Source organism: Halichoerus grypus, chromosome 7 (genome assembly GCF_964656455.1).
Source record: "Halichoerus grypus chromosome 7, mHalGry1.hap1.1, whole genome shotgun sequence".
NCBI classification, from domain to species: domain Eukaryota; kingdom Metazoa; phylum Chordata; class Mammalia; order Carnivora; family Phocidae; genus Halichoerus; species Halichoerus grypus.
This window is the reverse complement of record NC_135718.1, coordinates 19,005,644-19,025,141: the sequence shown is the minus strand read 5'-3', so window position 1 is coordinate 19,025,141 and position 19,498 is coordinate 19,005,644. Positions and strand designations below refer to the sequence as shown.

At 35.2% G+C, this 19,498-nt stretch overlaps 1 protein-coding gene across 3 annotated transcripts in view; it reads left to right on the top strand.

The window, feature by feature from the left end:
* Positions 1-9,976, top strand: part of SHOC2 (SHOC2 leucine rich repeat scaffold protein) — a 93,606-nt gene extending 83,630 nt beyond the window's left edge. For 2 of the 3 annotated variants that reach the window (XM_036098907.2, XM_036098897.2), the window contains exons 6-9: positions 3,088-3,210; positions 5,256-5,393; positions 5,721-5,838; positions 7,887-9,976. In XM_036098907.2, coding sequence (XP_035954800.1) covers positions 3,088-3,210; positions 5,256-5,393; positions 5,721-5,838; positions 7,887-8,095 — 588 coding nt within the window. In that variant the 3' untranslated portion in view covers positions 8,096-9,976. The remainder of the gene's footprint in view (positions 1-3,087; positions 3,211-5,255; positions 5,394-5,720; positions 5,839-7,886) is intronic. The other variant, XM_078077122.1, reaches the window with a different exon arrangement.
* Positions 9,977-19,498: the final 9,522 nt, after the last annotated feature.

Genomic DNA, 19,498 nt, shown 5'->3' with positions numbered 1-19,498 from the left:
AGGATCATGACCTGAGCCGAAGGCAGATGCTTAACCAACTGAGCCACCCAGGCGCCCCTCTTGTGATGAGAACTTCTTAAGATTTACTCTCCTAACAACTTCCAGATATGTAATACAGTATTATTAACTATAGTTGCCATGCTGTATCTTACATCCCAGTGACTTATTTATTTAATAACTGGGAAGTTTATACCTTTTGACTCCCTTTACCCAGTTTGCCACCTCCTTTACCCCTGGCAACCATCAATCTTTTATCTTTAAGCTTGGTGTTTTGTTTTGATTCCATATATAAGTGAGATCATATGGTATTTGTCTTTCTCCATCTGACTCATTTCACTGAGCATACTGCTCTCAAGGTCCATTCATGTTGTCACAAATGACAAGATTTCATTCTTTTTTATGGCTGAATACTGTTCCTGTGTGTGTGTGTGTGTGTGTGTGTGTGTGTGTACTGAAGTTTCTTTATCTCTTCATTCATGTGTCAACACTTAGGTTGCTTCCATATCTTGGCTATTTTAAAGAATGCTGCAGTGAACATGGGGGTGCATATATGTTTTTGAGTTAGTGTTTTCATTTTCTTCAGATAAATACCAAGAAGTGGGATTGCTGAATTGTATGGTAGTTCTACTTTCAATATTTTGAGGAACCTCCATACTGTTTTCTATAGTGGCTGCACCCATTTACATTCCCACCAACAGTGCACAAAGGTCTCCCCCCCTTTTTTTAATATCTTCACCAGCACTTGTTATTTCTTGTCTTTTTGATAACAACCATTCTGACAGGTGTGAGGTGATATCTCATTGTGGTTTTGATTTGCATTTCCCTAATGATTAGTGATGTTGAGCATCTTTTCATGTACTTGTTGGCCATCTGTATGTCATCTTTGGGAAAATGTCTTTTCACATCCTTTGCCTATTTTTTAATTGGATTGTTCTTTTGCTATAGAGTTGTAGGAGTTCTTCATATATTTTGGATATTAACCCCTTATCACATATACAGTTTGCAGTATTTTCTTCTGATGGGTCATCTTTATTTTTGCGTATCTATATTCTCTACAGTGAATGAGTTTCACATTTGTAATAAGGAAAAAAGGAGGAAAGAAATGAAACCTGATTTTTTTCCAGTGATTTTATTTATAGTGAACAAACTTTAGGTCCAGAGGTGAAAAGTTAATTGGCCATATAGCCAATTTATGGCTGAGGTATAGGAATCCAGGGGACTTAGATTTCCTGCTTCCAGGTGTAAGTGTTCTTTCTATTGTATTATACTACAGCCTTTTATCTTTGATGAACTATTTCAACATAATTGTAGTTCTTTAAACTATAGTCTAAATGTAGAATTTACTGATTCCATCTGTACTTGTTCATAAATATATGTATCTTTTATGATAATTCTTTAAGAGATATATAATAAGTGAACTAGTGGGAATTCAAGATAATCTTATAATCTTAAACAGGTATAAAATTTATTGTTCATTATTTCAGTTATATGAGATTTAGCAGTGGTAATGGTATTAATTCTGAATGTTCTGTTTGTAATAAGAGGCTTAGAACACAGCAGTCCAGGAGTTCATTAGTTTTTGCATTTGGTGATACATTTTTATGGATATGATGTTACTGTAACGTTGGCTTGGAAAGGCTTGTTTTCGTGAAATAAAATTTTGCCTAGAGCTTTGCCTTAATTTTTCTTCAATAGCATGACAGATATTTAATAAAATTTTTTTTTAAAAAGTCAGAATGAAACCTGATATTTTCCTCCTCATAAGTACCAGTAGTAAATTTTTTTAATGAAAATGCTTTATCAAGCTACTAAGTATTAGTGGGTTAGTAAGTTTAAGTGTTATAATGAATAGGTAATAAATGTAAATATAATAAAAGAAAAACTTGGTTTTCAAATGGATGTTTGCTACTTGGAATTTCTTTTACCAATGATTTTGTGTAAAATGAGACAAGTAATCCATGTATATTGCAGAAAAATTTAAAAATACAGATTAACAAAAAGGACATAAGATAATCCTACCACTTGAGAGGTAGCATCACTGTTAACACATTGGCATACATCAGGGGTAAGATGGTTGTGGTCCTCTGTTGGTACAAATAGCCCCAACAAATACAGTGTGGTAAGAGTTGTTATCGATGAAAATGTATTTTATATGTAGATTTGAAAAAGCAGGAAGAAAAATAGTGAATCACTGGCATGTATTTCACATTTTTTTCTGCATGTAGCTAGCTATATCTAATTTTTTTAAAAAAGATTTTACTTACTTATTTGACAGAGAGAGACAGCTAGAGAGGGAACACAAGCAGGGGGAGCGGGAGAGGGAGAAGCAGGCTTCCCATGGAGCAGGGAGCCCGATGCGGGGCTCGATCCCAGAACCCTGGGATCATGACCTGAGCTGAAGGCAGACGCTTAACGACTGAGCCACCCAGGCGCCCCAGCTATATCTTAATTTTTAAACAAAATTAGGATCACACTGTTTCATCATCTGTTTTTATTCAATGAGAAATATATTTTTGCCATCTCTTACAGATTTTTAAAGTAAAATTGTGGATACTACCAATTAGTGTTTTAATGATTTAATTTGCTATCTTAAGACTTTTTCCTCTCGTACTTTATTGCTCAGCGTCTCTAGAATTGCTGAGCTTATCTGGTTTCCTCATGGGCTGTAATTCAATGTTTCTTCTTCCCTTGTGCTCACGAGCATCCACATTTTATTGTGTGATTTCTGTATATTATTGTGAAATGGGGAAAACCTGTTTTTCACTGGGACCTTTGAAATCTCAAATGTTGGTCTATATAGTGTATTTTTCCATATCCAATACAGATAATCACATAGGGAACAAACTTCCAAATTAACCTCAAAATAAAAAGGTTAAACTATGAAGGCTTAGATTTTTCGTTGCTTTTTAATTTTTTCTTTATTTGGATATCAAAAAGGGGAATAAGGTTTTATGTTTAAGAATTTTCTTTCCACAGGGGAGGTGTGTGTGTGTGTGTGTGTGTGTGTGTGTGTGTGTGTGTGTGTGTGTGTGTATGGAGCTTTGTTTTTGTGGTTCTACCGTGGGTACTTCTTTTTGTCTTTGCCAGGACAATCAGTTGACATCACTTCCCTTGGATTTTGGAACTTGGACCAGTATGGTAGAATTGAATTTAGCGACCAATCAGCTCACAAAGATTCCTGAGGATGTGTCTGGTCTTGTTTCTCTTGAGGTGAGTATGAAAGAGCATTTATTTAGAACTACTTAGACCCTTCTGCAGTTATCTTGCTTATAAAGTTTCCAGTTAAAATAAGCCATTTCTGTTGGGAGAAGATCATAATTAGAAATGTTAGAGCTCTCTCAAACATACAACATGATGAGGTATTAACTTAATCTGGGCTCAGTGCTTCTTAATTGCTCTTGCCTACTAAAAGTTGGTAGGTTTGAGTGCTATAAAGTATCTTTGAAAGAAAAGGTCTTTAAAATTTAGCATCTTTTAGAACATAGTTTTTCCCTTTACTCTATTTAAGAATCCTGCACTTAATGTCTACCAGAATGATTATGGAGTCCTCAGACTGGCATTGAGGACCTTTTCTATGATTCTGGCCCACTTTTACATCCTAATTACCCATGTATGCTCTTATTTAACTAATTAGATTATTTTCTTTGTTTGAAATTTGTGCATATTTCTAGCTCTGTATACATTTAGTCTTTTGCTTTGTTTTAAGATTTTACTTATTTATTTGACAGAGAGAGGGAGAAGGGAGTACAAGCAGGGGGAGTGGGAGAGGGAGAAGCAGGCTTCCCGCTGAGCAGGGAGCCTGATGTGGGGCTCGATCCCAGGACCCCGGGATCATGACCTGAGCCGAAGGCAGACACTTAACGACTGAGCCACCCAGGTGCCCCTGTACATTTAGTCTTATTGTTCTCAGTATCTAGAGTGCTCTCTTCTCATCCCTTTTTTCCTTTTAAATTATTTTCCATAATTAAAGATCTGTCTTATTGTCCCCTCCTTAGTCAAGGATGAATTCTCCTGCTTCTGAGTCCCTGGAATTTTCATCCTTTTGATGAAAAACCTTGCTAATAATAAATATATATATTTTTAAAAATTTCCTCTGTATCCATGTTTTTAAAAATCTAATTTCTTTTTTAAAATTATTTTATTTAGTAAGGTAAAATAGTAAGGTATAATGGTTAAAAAGCATGAATTTTGAAGCAAGACAGATCTGGGTACAATTCCACTTTTATCTCTATTTATAGATTTAACTTGACCAAGCTTTAGTTTCCTCAGCTGTGAAATGAAGATGATAATATTTTCCTCAGAAGGTTGGAGTTAGGATTAAATGTGATAATGCACACAGTGCTTTTAGTGCCTTGCAAGTAGTAAACTCAGTAAATAATAGCTATTGATTTTTTTGGTCTTACTACATATGTTTATTTTATTATAGGTGGTATAACTTTGCGGGGGAAAAGGTGGGCATAAAACATTAGCCAGAACCTTATGTAGGTCTTCCCGTTCAGTGTTCTTTTCACTGTCTCCATACCCATTGTAGTCTCCCTACTCTCACCACCGCCACCGTAATTTCTCTGAGAACAGGAACTATCTTTCTCAACTACCTTTTTCTCTCTTCAGTATATTAGAGGATGGCTTCCAATGTAGTAAATATACCATAAATAATAACTATTATGTATTGAAATAGGCAGTTTAGAAATTACCTCCCTAAAAATGACGGTTTGTAAGGGGTTTTGAATAAATAAGTGGTTTCCTGTCAGATAAACATTTGTAACCACTCAGTATCAAAATACCATTAACTATTATGAATTTTAGTGCAAGTAGTTAATTTTACATTTTTTTGTTATATGGGTAAAATTAAACTTTTGCTTTCATTAGTTTTGACTTAAATAGAATCTCTTTTATTTCCAATAGCTATGGTGACTTTTTTAAGAATTAATATTCACTCTTTAGAAAATTAGCAGTTTGGGCGCCTGGGTGGCTCAGTTGGTTAAGCGACTGCCTTTGGCTCAGGTCATGATCCTGGAGTCCCTGGATCGAGTCCCACATCGGGCTCCCTGCTCAGCAGGGAGTCTGCTTCTCCCTCTGACCCTCCTCCCTCTCATGCTCTCTGTCTCTCATTCTCTCTCTCGCAAATAAATAAAATCTTAAAAAAAAAAAAAAAGAAAAAAGAAAATTAGCAGTTTAATAAATTGTAAGCCACACAATGGTAATATATAATTCCATTTCATGAGTTACCATACACTATCACTAATTTCTCTTAGGTTCTAATATTATCAAACAATCTTCTAAAGAAGCTTCCCCATGGTCTTGGAAACCTTAGGAAGTTAAGAGAATTGGATCTAGAGGAGAACAAATTGGAATCGTTGCCAAATGAAATTGCTTATCTTAAGGATTTACAGGTAAAACATTATCCTGATGATTTTGTAGTTATATGACTAAAGTTTTTAGGGTACATTCCAAACTGCACAATTTTCTTACGAATTTGATCTAATTCTTTAGAGATTTTTTATTATAGCATTAGGGCTGAGTTTTATGTTTATGTAACCTATCTGCTTTTCACTTGCTAACAAATGATACGCTTTGAAAGTAAAATTTATTGAGTGATTCTTACCTAATCTAATTTACCTATTAATTTATCTTATTAGTTTAGTAGATGTATTATTTTAAATTTATATCAATAGTAGGAAATATATGTGTAACTATCTTTTATTTTGTTAATCTTTTAGAAATTAGTCTTGACAAACAACCAGTTGACCACCCTTCCCAGAGGCATTGGTCACCTTACCAATCTCACACATCTAGGCCTTGGAGAGAACCTACTCACTCATCTTCCTGAAGAAATTGGTATGAACCATTTGGATGCTTGACTCTGTACTAATTTGCTCTTGTGTGTTCAAGCAGTATTTCAGATAAATAGGACAGATCTGTTTTTGTCACCTGATATTACCTCAGAGTCAAGATTCTCTCTCTCTCTCTTTTTTTTTTTTTTTTTTGAGTAGAGTACCAAGTAGTTGGTTGGTTGGATAGTTGGTTTTGGTTAGGTTTCCTCATGGGGTGTTAATATTGCATTTGAGAATATTTTAGCCTACTTCTATTTCCAATACGTTTAACTTTATTTCAGAAGAGTTCTATTTCTTCCGTTTAAAAATTACACAAGCTTGAATTAAGCTAATAATGTCTTATGCCAAAAGAACATTTCCTCACGAGGTTTTAGGATTAATTTTAATATTTGATTAAATTAATATTTAACAGTACTTTGAAATTTCCTAAGTGTTTCATACCCATTATTTCATATAATCAATGTGACTACCTTGAATTTTAGGCAGTGCAAGTTGTAACCCCATTTTACAAAGAGAATTGATCAATTGAGGTCACATTGTAGTTCTTAAATTAGTAATTCCATGTATTGTGTTCTTCCATCTATACCATGCGTTTCAGAGGCCCTTTAGATTAGTGGTTAAGAATGGGTTTGGAGTTATAATGTAAATTATATTTTAATTTAAAAAAATGGTTTTGGGGTAAAATAGATATTTCAAAATCTGGCCATGCTGCTTATTGGCTTTATGGCTTTGGATAAGGTATGGAAACTCCCTAAGCTTCAAGTTTTCTACCTGTGTGAAGTAAGGATAATAGTAGTAACTTCTCATAGTTAAAGTTTTATTTTTTTATTTTTATTTTTTTTTTTTAAGATTTTATTTATGTATTTGAGAGAGAGAGTGAGAGAGAGAAAGAGCACAAGAGCGGGGAGCGGGAGAGGGGGGAGCAGACTCCCTGCTGAGCAGGTAGCCCGACACGGGACTCGATCCCGGGACTCCAGGATCATGACCTGAGCCGAAGGCAGTCGCTTAACCAACTGAGCCACCCAGGCGCCCTCATAGTTAAAATTTTAAATGTAAACATCCGTTGCCTTGGTAGCCATTATTTTCATTAGTCTTCTGCCTACCACTATCAAATATTACAAATTTTGAAGTTTAAAAATTTGAAAACACGGGAGGCAACTTCATTTCTAGTATGTTTATTCATCTGGCCTCATGTGATTGCCGGAGGCATTTGCCTAGAAAGTGTGAGTATCCTGAGACGTCTAAGATAATTTTTTTTAAGATTATTACATAAGTTGATTTTTGGCTTATTGCCAAATATGTGTAACTCAGTGAAAGATTTATACCAAGTAACAAAAATCCTTCCACATGAGAAATTTATTTAATAAAAGAGATCATCACATTGTTTATCACAGGGAAGTGATTATAGGCACCAATTTACAATAAACTCACCTCTGGAGTTTTGAAAAAATACATACCAGTGCCAAGTTGTCCCAAACAGAATCTTTGGAGATGTAGCATGTGTATTTAAAAAATGCCTTCCAGGGGCGCCTGGGTGGCTCAGATGGTTAAGCATCTGCCTTCGGCTCAGGTCATGATCCCAGGGTCCTGGGATCGAGCCCCACGTCCGGCTCCTGGCTCAGCGGGAAGCCTGCTTCTCCCTCTGTCTCTCCCCCTGCTCGTGCTCTTTCTCTCTCTCTCTCTATCTCTGTGTCTCAAATGAATAAATAAAATCTTTAAAAAAAACAAAAAAACAAAAAAAAAAAAAAAGAAAAAAAAATGCCTTCCAAACTTGAAAACTGACCATAAAGGAAGAAATTCCGAAATTATTTAGTTGGTATGGAACATGACCTGGACATCAGAGTTCTTTACATCAGCCCCACTTGAATTGAATATGCAGTAAAATTGAAGATCCATGGTTGTAGAGTTTTAAAACTAAGAGAAGAGAGTAAGAGGAAATGTGTATTCAGTATATATAAGGCCCAGGATAGCATCATGCCCAATTGAACTTCTAGAATAGTAACTAATTTTTTAAAAAAATAGTAATTGATTTGATTTTTTTTTTTTTAACAGGTACACTGGAGAACCTAGAAGAACTGTATTTGAATGACAACCCCAATCTACATAGCCTTCCCTTTGAGCTGGCTCTTTGCAGCAAGCTTTCAATCATGAGTATTGAGAACTGTCCACTCAGTCACCTTCCACCTCAGATTGTGGCTGGGGGTCCTTCTTTCATCATTCAGTTCCTAAAGATGCAGGGTCCATATCGTGCCATGGTCTGATACAAATCTGCTGGTCCCACACACTGTTCAAAAAGAGACTGCCATTAATGTTTCATATCTATATCTGTATCTATTTATGTAGATATTGATATATTTGGCAGATTTATAAAGACTGCATTATGTGTTTCTGCTAATAGAGGAATCATAGCCATTTAGATTTTTTTTAATTCTGTACAAAAGGCTTATATAAGTTTTCTTTGCTGAACTTGATGGATGTTTTTCTGTTGTGTAATATGATATGCCAGTTTGCTAAAAACATTTGCCAACAAATTATGACGTTATTAAATTTAAAGGCCAGAGGTAGTATAGTTAGATATACTTTCTCTTAGCAAAAATAATGGATAATTTTGTTGCAATTTTTTATATACATTTTCCCCATACCAATTGTCAAATCATTGTAGTATTATAGGCCCTAAAGGTAGAATTTTTCTTTAACTTATTTTGAAATTTGAGATTTAAATTTTATATATTGTTTACAGTCAGAGTAAATCACTGTTTTTTGGTTTTTTTTTTTCTTTTGGTTTGATTTGCTCTGTTTTAATCAGTGAAATCTAGTTTATATCCTCTGCTAAAGAAGTTGCAGCAGCTGGTTTAAATATTAAAAGATACTTGCTTGTTGAAACAACTGGCAAGTGAAAAGATACAGTCAAAAATTCTAGAATTCTTTTAATTGTGTTTCTCTGATCAGTTGTAAAGCAAGATATCTGAAGTGAGTCTTTAGGTTGGGGGGAGGGTATTGAGACCTTTTCTAGTATAAATATCTTTTCTTAAGTTTGGGGGAACAGAAACTTGTAGTTTGGAAGAGTTTTCACTCCTGAAATTGCAGAATGACAAAAACTAACAGAATAATTTGGCAAAAAAAAAGATACACATAAACACACACATTCTATATATGTATATACAATGCTATATAGATATGTATTTATTATATCATAAACTACAATAGGTAACTTTAAGGATTTCTCCCTAGCCTTGTACAATGAAATGAATGTTTTTCTTTGAACACTGCAATATATGTATGTTTCAAGGTTATTTAACAGTGTACTATGGTTTTATATCTTGACTTGCCTTGTACATCTTTCAGTTCTGGAATATCTGCGTCTAAGCACAATATCTTCACACTGTGCTATATTGCTGCTGAACTAAATGCACTTTTCCCCACATGTGGGGCACTGGCTTCAAACAATTCAGTTCAGTACCATTGATTTTAATCTCATCTTTCCTTTCTTGGTAGCTGTTAATACAATTATGGAAAAGAGGCACATTGTATAGAAGCCATTGATAGTTCAGTGGAAGTTCTGTAAGATGTGCATGTGCTATTTGATATGTTTTCATTTGCTTTACTGCTTTTAAGGCTAGCAGTACTGTAAGTGTGTGCCCCTTAGACAGTAATCTTACTTTTGGTGGTGTCATTCTAAGTCAGTTTAATTATTGGAAGAGACAGAGCAAGTGCATTCTAGATATCATCCTAAAAAACACTTCATTCATATAATGAATATTATGTATAATTAAGTATTGCTGCTTGGTTTTCTTTTTTTTTTTCTTCCTCCATTTAGATGGGCATTGTGTTTTAAATAAAACCATTTTTGAATTGACGCTCTATTAAAGTAGAAATTTGGAGTGTTTTGCTTTTTCTGGCACTCACAGTCAGGCCTGAGTTTGAGGTAGAACCTGTATTCATAATTGGCAATTTTTTAAGGAGCAAGTAAGAAATGGAAGGCAGGTGAAGATATAAAACCCTAGAATGCTTAAATGTGCTGTAAAACTATTGTAGATGTCACTGGATTTTACCAAGTAATATCCTTTCTTCTTCTTTTCCATCTACTGTGGCTTTTCAGTTAAAATTTTGTTTATAAAAGGAATTTGTTTATTACAGCTCTATATACCTTTGTGTATGTGTGGTTTTTTTAAAAACATCATATCCAGGTGTGTTTATATATAAAAATGATGGAACTTGAAGTTTCAAGGCAGTAACCTATTTTTTTTTTTTTGAGAAAAAAAGGTTGTTGTTTCTTAAAAATGAAAATAGATTTGGTTTTTGAAACATTTTGGTTCCCCTACCTTCATTTATGTTAGTCTGCAACAGAAATGCAGAAGGATCACACTCTTACAAGTAATGTTACAGGCAAACCATATATAGCTGAGGACTATAAAATTTTTTTAAGAAGTATAAAACATATGTCATTTTTATGGCTGCCACCTTGTAAGAGCCAATGAATTTCATGACTTCTAACAAGAAACTAAAATGGACTCTTAATCAAGATATTTAATATTTAAATAGTTTGAATATATTAAGGGATATTGTTCAGTGACTATATATGAGCTAATACTTTTCCTGAAACCAGTGGGACTAATTGGCATATCCAAACATTTTCCTTTCTCTTGAAATCAGGTTGAGTCGTTGCTCCATAAGGCTCAGTAAATTTAAAAAAAAAAAAAAAAAAAAAAAAAAGGAATGTTATAGAACGTTACATTGGAAAAACATTGCTCTAAACTTTGCTTTTTGTTAATATATAGTAGCAAAACAGCAATGACAATGTTAAACAGTCCTTTTGTGGTAGTATAGTACTTTTTAAATCCCAAATGATTATTTCATACAGAAAGAAGGGGAGATGCTAAATAATTTATGGACTTGATGGATACGCATGAAAACAAGATAGAAACTCTTGAAGGAGAAAAATACACATAAAACATTTATTTGTACTTATATTAAAAGGTGGATGATAAATTGGAATGAGCTCTAAAAATGTAATTGCATATTTCTAATTTATCTCATTGTAAAGCCTGAGTCATTTAAAATGGATGAACGGTTATACATCGCAATTTATGTAGTCTTTCTGTGATAACTTTTGTTACAACTTTTGCTTTTCATGTCAGTTATTGCTAGGCCATGCATATTGAGTCCAAACTTCAGATCACAAAATTTGTAATTGTTTATCATCAAGAATGGGTTGTGGTGAAAGTACATAAAATGGGACATTTTGAAATGGAAAGGAGCACTAACAGTCATTATGTTGGGCCAAACAGCCATGCATCAGAACTGCCTCTGGAAAACCAAGGTTATATGGTTACTCTTGCATGATTAAAATTAGATGAAAACAGGGCGCCTGGGTGGCTCAGTTGGTTAAGCGACTGCCTTCGGCTCAGGTCATGATCCTGGAGTCCCTGGATCGAGTCCCGCATCGGGCTCCCTGCTCGGCAGGGAGTCTGCTTCTCCCTCTGACCCTCCCCCCTCTCATGTGCTCTCTCTCATTCTCTCTCAAATAAATAAATAAAAAATCTTTAAAAAAAAAAAAAAAAGAATCATTATAAAAAAAAAAAAATAAAATAAAATAAAATTAGATGAAAACAAATGGTACAGTTTATAAATAGGGGAATAAATTCCTGAAATTTTCAAATTTCACTAAATGAACAACTTATAAAGAAAGGTTTCCTTTTGCCTATACCAAAGGATAAGAAAGATGGTATGCCAAATATCTTTGCTAAAACTTTTCTCTTGCTCTATATTTTTTATTCTTTTGGTTAGTTTAGCCTTTAAGAGCCAGTTTGGGCAATTTGAAGACATGTGGCCCTGTTTGGTTGATTTTCACATCTCTGAGAATTTGAATATGTAAATGAATTATGATGTTGATTTGGTATATGAGAGGATATCTTTTTTTTTTAATTTTTATTATGTTATGTTAGTCACCATACAATACATCATTAGTTTTTGATGTAGTGATCCACGATCCATTGTTTTCGTATAACACCCAGTGCTCCATGCAGTACGTGCCCTCCTTAATACCCATCACCGGGCTAACCAGTCCCCCCCCTCCCCCCTCCTCTCTAAAACCCTGTTTGTTTCTCAGGTCCATAGTCTCTCATGGTTCATCTCTCCCTCCAATTCCCCCCCCCCCATTTTTCCCTTCCTTCTCCTAATGTCCTCCATGCTGTTCCTTATGTTACACAAATAAGTGAAACCATATGATAATTGACTTTCTCTGCTTGACTTATTTCACTTAGCATAATCTCCTCCAGTCCCAGCCATGTTGATGTAAAAGTTGGGTATTCATCTTTTCTGATGGCTGAGTAATATTCCATTGTATATATGGACCACATCTTCTTTATCCATTCATCTGTTGAAGGGCATCTCGGCTCTTTCTACAGTTTGGCTATTGCGGACATTGCTGCTATGAACATTGGGGTGCATATGGCCCTTCTTTTCACTACATCTGTGTCTTTGGGGTAAATACCCAGTAGTGCAATTGCTGGGTCATAGGGTAGCTCTATTTTTAAATTTTTGAGGAACCTCCACACTGTTTTCCCAAGTGGCTGTACCAACTTGCATTCCCACCAACAGTGTAAGAGGGTTCCCCTTTCTCCACAACCTCTCCAACATTTGTTGTTTCTTTCCCTGTCCATTTTTGCCATTCTAACTGGCGTAAGGTAGTCTCAGTGTGGTTTTGATTTGGATTTCCCTGATGGCTAATGATGAACATTTTTTCATGTGTCTGTTAGCCGTTTGTATGTCTTCTTCAGAGAAGTGTCTTTTCATATCTTCCGCCCACTTTTTGACTTGATTATTTGTTTTTTGGGTGTTGAATTTGAGAAGTTCTTTATAGATCTTGGATACCAGCCCTTTATCTGTAGTGTCATTTGCAAATATCTTCTCCCATTCTGTGGGTTGCCTCCTTGTTTTGTTGACTGTTTCCTATGCTGTGCAGAAGTTTTTTATCTTGATGAATATGAGAGGATATCTTGAGTGTTGTAATATAAAGAAAGTATTAAGATAATATTTTATAAAAAGGTACCAGTACTTTGTTATTGACTAGAATGCCTTCTTAACCTGACAACACTAATTTTAAGGAAACATTTGTGGGTTTGTTTATTTATTTATTTATTAGTTTTTTGAGAGTGTGAGAGCAAGCGGGGTGGGGAGGGGCAGAGGGAAAGAAAGAATCTCAAGCCGGCTCCACTCCCCAGTGCTGAGCCCGACTTAAGCCGAAATCAAGATTCGGACACTTAACTGAGTCACCCAGGCATCCCTGTGCAATTTATTTTTAACATTGAAATATAAATACATTTTTGGGGAGATTTTTAAACTCTTAAAACTGAAGTTGGGTCATTATTACCCTTAAAAAAAAAAAAAAAAACTTTATAACCTTGTTAACTATCCTGCTGACATACACATTCTAGGTATAAACAGTTTTGAATGTAAATTCTTGTTAATGATCAGGACTTGAGCTGGATAGTAATTTATGGTTTTTTAGATTGGGGACCTTTAAAGTTTGGTAGGATGATTACGCCCCTACTGTTAGCGTCTGGATCATTAAGAGTAGTGTGGGCAGGGCCATCACGTGTAGGTTTTGCAGGCTGTGCCGTGTGCAACAGCACTGCATGTTGGGGGATGTATGCACATCATAGATTTGTATATTAGGACAGGTTTTCAGCAGATGGCAGTCAAGTGCCTTGTTGTAACAAAATCAGCATATTATGTCAAATTTCTGGCAGATGGAAGTAAAGAATCTTGAGGAAGGAGCATTTTTTTCTTCCTCATTTGCACAATGATACTAAGTGGGCTAGTGGGGAGATTCAGTCTTTGTGCAGATTATTAGAGCTGTATCCTAACAATCCTAATAATAATTGAATAATATTTAAATGACATTATAAGCATTTTGTATGTTCTAAGTGCTAATAAAAATGCTCTTGGAAAATCTAAAAGGGGCTTTACCAATGACATTATTAATTAGATTTCATATGTTATTAAGTTACCTTTTATCATTACTGATATTATTTATATGGAGAATTTAATCTTCCACCGGTCTAGTCAGGCTTAATATACAAATACCGTTTGCTTCAGTTGTCTATACAATTTTCTTTAAATAATTTTGTAGAAATTATTATTCAGTAAATCTGTCTAGCTAGCTAGCACTTAAAACCTGGTGCCCACTACTAAAGGGAATTTATGTGTGGCTCGAATCTTTTTTTAATATTTGTCTTTAATAGAAAAGTATACTAATATATAATCTTTCCTTGTTTAGTGTTTTACTTTTCTCACTTCAAAACTCATTTTTAGCAGAGTTCACCACACTGTCTTGTAATTGCTAAATAAGAGTGTAACAAATATTTTGTATGATGAATAGGTGAATAGTGTCCTTTGATTATATTTTAACCTGCATGTCAGAACTTGTTTTTAATTAGGTACATGATAATTTGCGCAGTACAGAGTTTATAAGGTATAGAACACAGTTACAAGATAGAACACTGCAAAAATGATAGTATCTGAAAACAGTATTTAACAGTTTTGACTTTTCTCCTAGTAAAGCTCAGGCTTCCACTGATGTTTAACAGGGTTTATGCTGTGGTGAATACTTAGCTATTCTGAATTATGATTCAAGGTCAGAAGGTATAAAACACCTGTCAGAAAATGTACTTTTCACTGGAATTATATTGTTGATTATTTTGACCACATAAAAATTATCTTAATTTTTTAGTCAGCCATTCTGTATTAAGGTATTCAATATAATGTATTTGTAAATGTTTTCCGATTGAATCTTTTAAAAAATTTCCAATGCTACATGTGACTGAAATCGGAACATGAAATCAATCTTTGCAGTGTCATCGAACAAAATGTGGAACTAAGAGAAGTGACTCTTCACGACCATTTAATCTGGAAAACCGTAGAACAGCAAATGGCATCCATAAGGTATACAAAAATAGGTGCAAAAAAACGCGACAAAGCGTTTTATGTGGTCAAGAGTTAACTTCAGTATAGTTATTTATATTGTTTACTATATAAAACCACAAACTGGGTTTTTTTTTTTCTGTTTTGATTTTTCTATTAGAGTATATAATGAATATATCATGGAGACATTGAATTATTAGAGGTAATTCCCTCATTCTCTGAGCCTTCCTGAGAAAATGCATTTTGTTTTGTAAGCTTTCAATAAGAAAGTCTGCTCTACCATTTAGGATGTCTCAGTACCTAAAGGTGAAAATTGAGCACAAGACTCCTAGAGAAAGAAAGTTGGGATATTGGCTAATAAAGAACATTATTTAAATTGTGTTGTTAAATGTTCATGAGAACAAAATCCATAAAGGTAAAGGAGACCTTACCCAGTGGGAACTGTCTAATCGGCTGAAGAAAAGTTATCAGGGAAGGTCACAAATATTAGTCCTATGCACAATGTGATATAACTGTCATCTTTCCTCTTAATATTCTTGGAGATGTCAAGTAAGCATTTGGATAAGTAAGTCTGGTGCTTAGAAGGTTAGACCTGGAGACAGAAGATCCAGCATATAGATGATAATTGAAACAAGAATTTCCTAGGGAGCACATGTTGAATGGGAAGAGAATGGAATCCTCCAGGATGCAATCCTGGTGAACTCCAACATTTAGCTTTTGCATAGATAGGGGGTGCCTGGGTGGCTCAGTTGGTTAAGCAACCGACTCCTGAGTTCAGCTCAGGTCATGATCCCAGGATTGTGAGATCAAGCCCCACGTCTGGCTCCATGCTCAGCATGGAGTCTGAGAGTCTCTGTCTCCCTCTGCCCCTCCCCCTGCTCACGTGCACTGTCTCTCTCAAAATAAACGAAGTAGCTATGATAGAATTGGAAAGGAAACCAGGGTCTTTAGGAAATAGCCAATTTCATTCAGAGTTCACTTTTTCTAACTTCTCAGTGTATTCTGCTTCAATATCATTTTAGTTTCCATTCCAATTTTTCCAGGAGTCTGCACTGTCCAAAACCATTGCTATTTACTAGACATGTGACTGTTTAAATTTAGATTAAAATTGAATAAAGATTTAACTTTAGGGGCACCTGGGTGGCTCAGTCCATTAAGCGGCTGCCTTTGCATGATCCCAGGGTGCTGGGATCAAGCCCCACATGGGGCTCCTTGCTCAGCAGGGAGCCTGCTGCTCCCCCTGCCTGTGCTTGCTCTCTCCCTCTCTCCCTCTCTCTCTGTCAAATAAATAAAATCTTTAAAAAAAAAAGATTTAACTTTAATTCCTTAGTCACCGTAGTCAACATAGGAAGTTCTCAATACCCATAAGTGGCTGCTGACTACTATATTAGTGCAAATACAGAACATGTCTGTCCTCACAGAAAATTCTGTTGACAGTGATTCTTGTCTATAACGACTGTTTCTGCATAGTTTTCAGCCCTGAAGCTTATAGATAAAAGCTTATAGGTAGATTATACCAATTGCTTGTTCTTAAGATTGGGCCTGTGTACAATATTCTCTCCCCAAAGAATTGGGTGGAGGGTGCCAGATAAGGAATGTTAGGGGCAACTCTTCATGGTCTTTCCAATAATCTTAGATGATTGCTTATAGTCTTGTTAAATTTGATTCCCTTATATCTTGTCTCTAGAAATGTCACCTAAAGATTTAACTTGTTTTCCTTCATTTAAAAAAGTTACTGTTCTTTTCCATATTCTAATTAGTCAACCTGTTTATGGTGTTTTTTCTCCATTTATGCTATTTAACTCTTTCTAGTTAATCTTCTGGAATAGATTAGACTTTAGATAACTGGCCAAATTTATACATTTTTTATAGAGATTTTATTTATTTGAGAGCACAAGTGGGGTGGGGAGGGGCAGAGGGAGAAGGAGAAGCAGGGAGCCTGATGCGGAGCTCAATCCCAGGACCCTGGGATTATGACCTGAGCCGAAGGCAGATGATTAACCGACTGAGCCACCCAGGCGCCCCTATACATTTTTTCTTTTTTAAACTCATCTTTGATCAAGACTGGCTTACCTAGTCTAGCTAAAAATCTAGATTTTCATGGTCTTAAACCTGCTTGCAAAAACCAGGCCCAGGAAGAGAATGTATTTGGGAGGGGCACAATTTTAAAATGTATACCAAAGATTCTGACTTGAAAAGAATACCATTATAAAATACAAAAATACTTAGATTAAATTTAAGTGATTAGATTATTGGTTCTTTAATGACTTCTGTAGATTGATGCAATGAAACTCATTTATTCATTTATTTTTATTTCAAATTTAGGTAGTTAAGAGTGTAATACTGGTTTCTGGGGTACAATTCAGTGATTCATCACTTACAATACCCAGTGCTCATCATAACAAGTGCCCTCCTTAATACCCATCACTCATCTAGCCCATCCCCCACCCACCTCCCTCCATCAACCCCCAGTTGACAACTCTATCATTAAGAGTCTCTTACGGCTTGTTTCTCTCTCTCCTTTATCCCCCCTTCCCATATGTTTGCCTTTTTCTTTATTAAATTCCACATGTGAGTGAGATCATATGGGATTTATCTTTCTCTGATTGACTTATTTCACTTAGCATAATACACTCTTAACTCCATCCAAGTCGTTGCAAATGGCAAGATTTCAATTTTTTGATGGCTGAGTAATATTCCATTATACATATCCATTCATCAGTTGATGGACATTTGGGTTCTCTCGATAGTTTGGCTATTGTTGATAATGCTGCTATAAATATCAGGGTGCATGTATCCCTTCGAATATGCATTTTTCGCATACTTTGGACTAATACCTAGTAGTACAATTGCTGGATCATAGGGTAGTTCTATTCTTAACTTTTTGAGGAAACTCCATACTGTTTTCCAGAGTGGCTGTACCAGTTTGCATTCTCACAAACAGAGCAATGAAACTGTCAACTCTTAAACTATTGTTTTTAACTGAGATCTTTAAAAACTGGGTAATAATTTCTCCTTTAAATTATAAGTGCAACAATGCCTAATGAGAGAATATATATATTATAAATATTACCTTCAAAATTAGGCATTGTGAATGTCCAAATCTTTTAAAATATTTCACTTTATTGAATAACTATGTGGTTACTAAAATTTCCTTCCTTTGGGAAGAATGTGAATGCTTGGGTTTTTTTTTTATTGCTAACTTTGAAAATTAGAAAACCTAATTGTAATGTAATTTATGGGAGGGAGTTTTAATGCTCACTATTTAAGCATCTAAATGGCCATATTTCTTATGATAGAAGTAGCACTCAGAATGCTTGGAGTTAGCCTTTTAATTTCTAAAGTGTGAAGATATATGCTATATGTTTATGTGAGTACATCTATATGAATATGAAAGAGTAAAAGCATAATGATGAAAACAAATGAAGTCAACTTTGTTTTAAGTTGGGTGGCCAATTTTGTTTGGAGGGTCATGTTTTGCTGAATTTTACTAAAGATTCCATGCATTTTTTTTTAAAGATTTTATTCATTTATTTGACAGAGAGAGACATAGAGAGGGAACACAGCAGGGGGACTGGTAGAGGGAGAAGCAGGCTCCTCACGGAGCAGGGAGCCCAATGTGGGACTCGATCCCAGGACCCTGGGATCATGACCTGAGCTGAAGGCAGACGCTTAACAACTGAGCCAACCAGGCACTCCAATTCCATGTATTTTAACTAGCACTTTCCTGGTGCAAAACAATGATCTTGTCAAACACATATTACAGACAGAAATTTTCACCATTGAGGAGGTCACAATGTAATGGATTTCACACCTATTTGAGTAATCTACTTTAAAAAATTAGGAATTGCTGATTTCATTCAATTTTTCTAACCTCCAAAGCACCTCCCGTTCCTGCTTAATAAAGGCATCCTGAGGCAATTGAGAGCATTGATTGCCATTTAAAAAGTACCAATAGACTTTGGTTTATAGAGAATAAAACATTAAATGAAGAGTTATGGATGATCCTGGGTTTGGAATGATTACCATTTTCTTCTAAAATGTTTGGTGACTTATTTTTTCCTTCTGTGAACATCAGCATAGATGCAAGTAATCTACACATTTTAGCCTTCGATGTCAACTTCAGAAGAACACTGCACAGTCAAGAATTCTCTAACCCCTAATTTATTCAGATTGCAGATGAAAACTAAAAAATTTTTTCTAGTTTTCGTACAGTAATAACCTATTGTTACTTTCCCCAGGGCATAATTAGTCTTAACACATTCATTTAGTGTTATTGTAGTTGAGATATCTGAGTATCTGGGTTTATTTTTTTCATTTTATATACATATACCCATACACACTCTTTATAGAGAATATATTTCTCCCACTTTTTTTTAAGCCCATTTGAATACCATGTAGCATACCAGCTTTAAAAAAAATACATGATTCTAAAATATACAGGCTGGGTGGCTCAGTCTGTCAAGCGTCTGCCTTTGGCTCAGGTCATGATCCCAGGGTCCTGGGACTGGACCCCGTGATGGGCTTCTTGCTCACCAGGGAGCCTGCTTCTCTTTCTGTCTGCCGCTCCCCCGGCTTGTGCTTGCTCTCTCTCTCTCTCTCTGACAAATAAAATCTTTTTAAAAAATAAAATACACAAACTTTTCTACCAAGGAAACTCTTTAAAACAAGTTCTAGGTTCAACAAGAGTTTGCTTGTACCTAAGTGCTTTGGCAGTTATTATATAACTTTTCTCCACA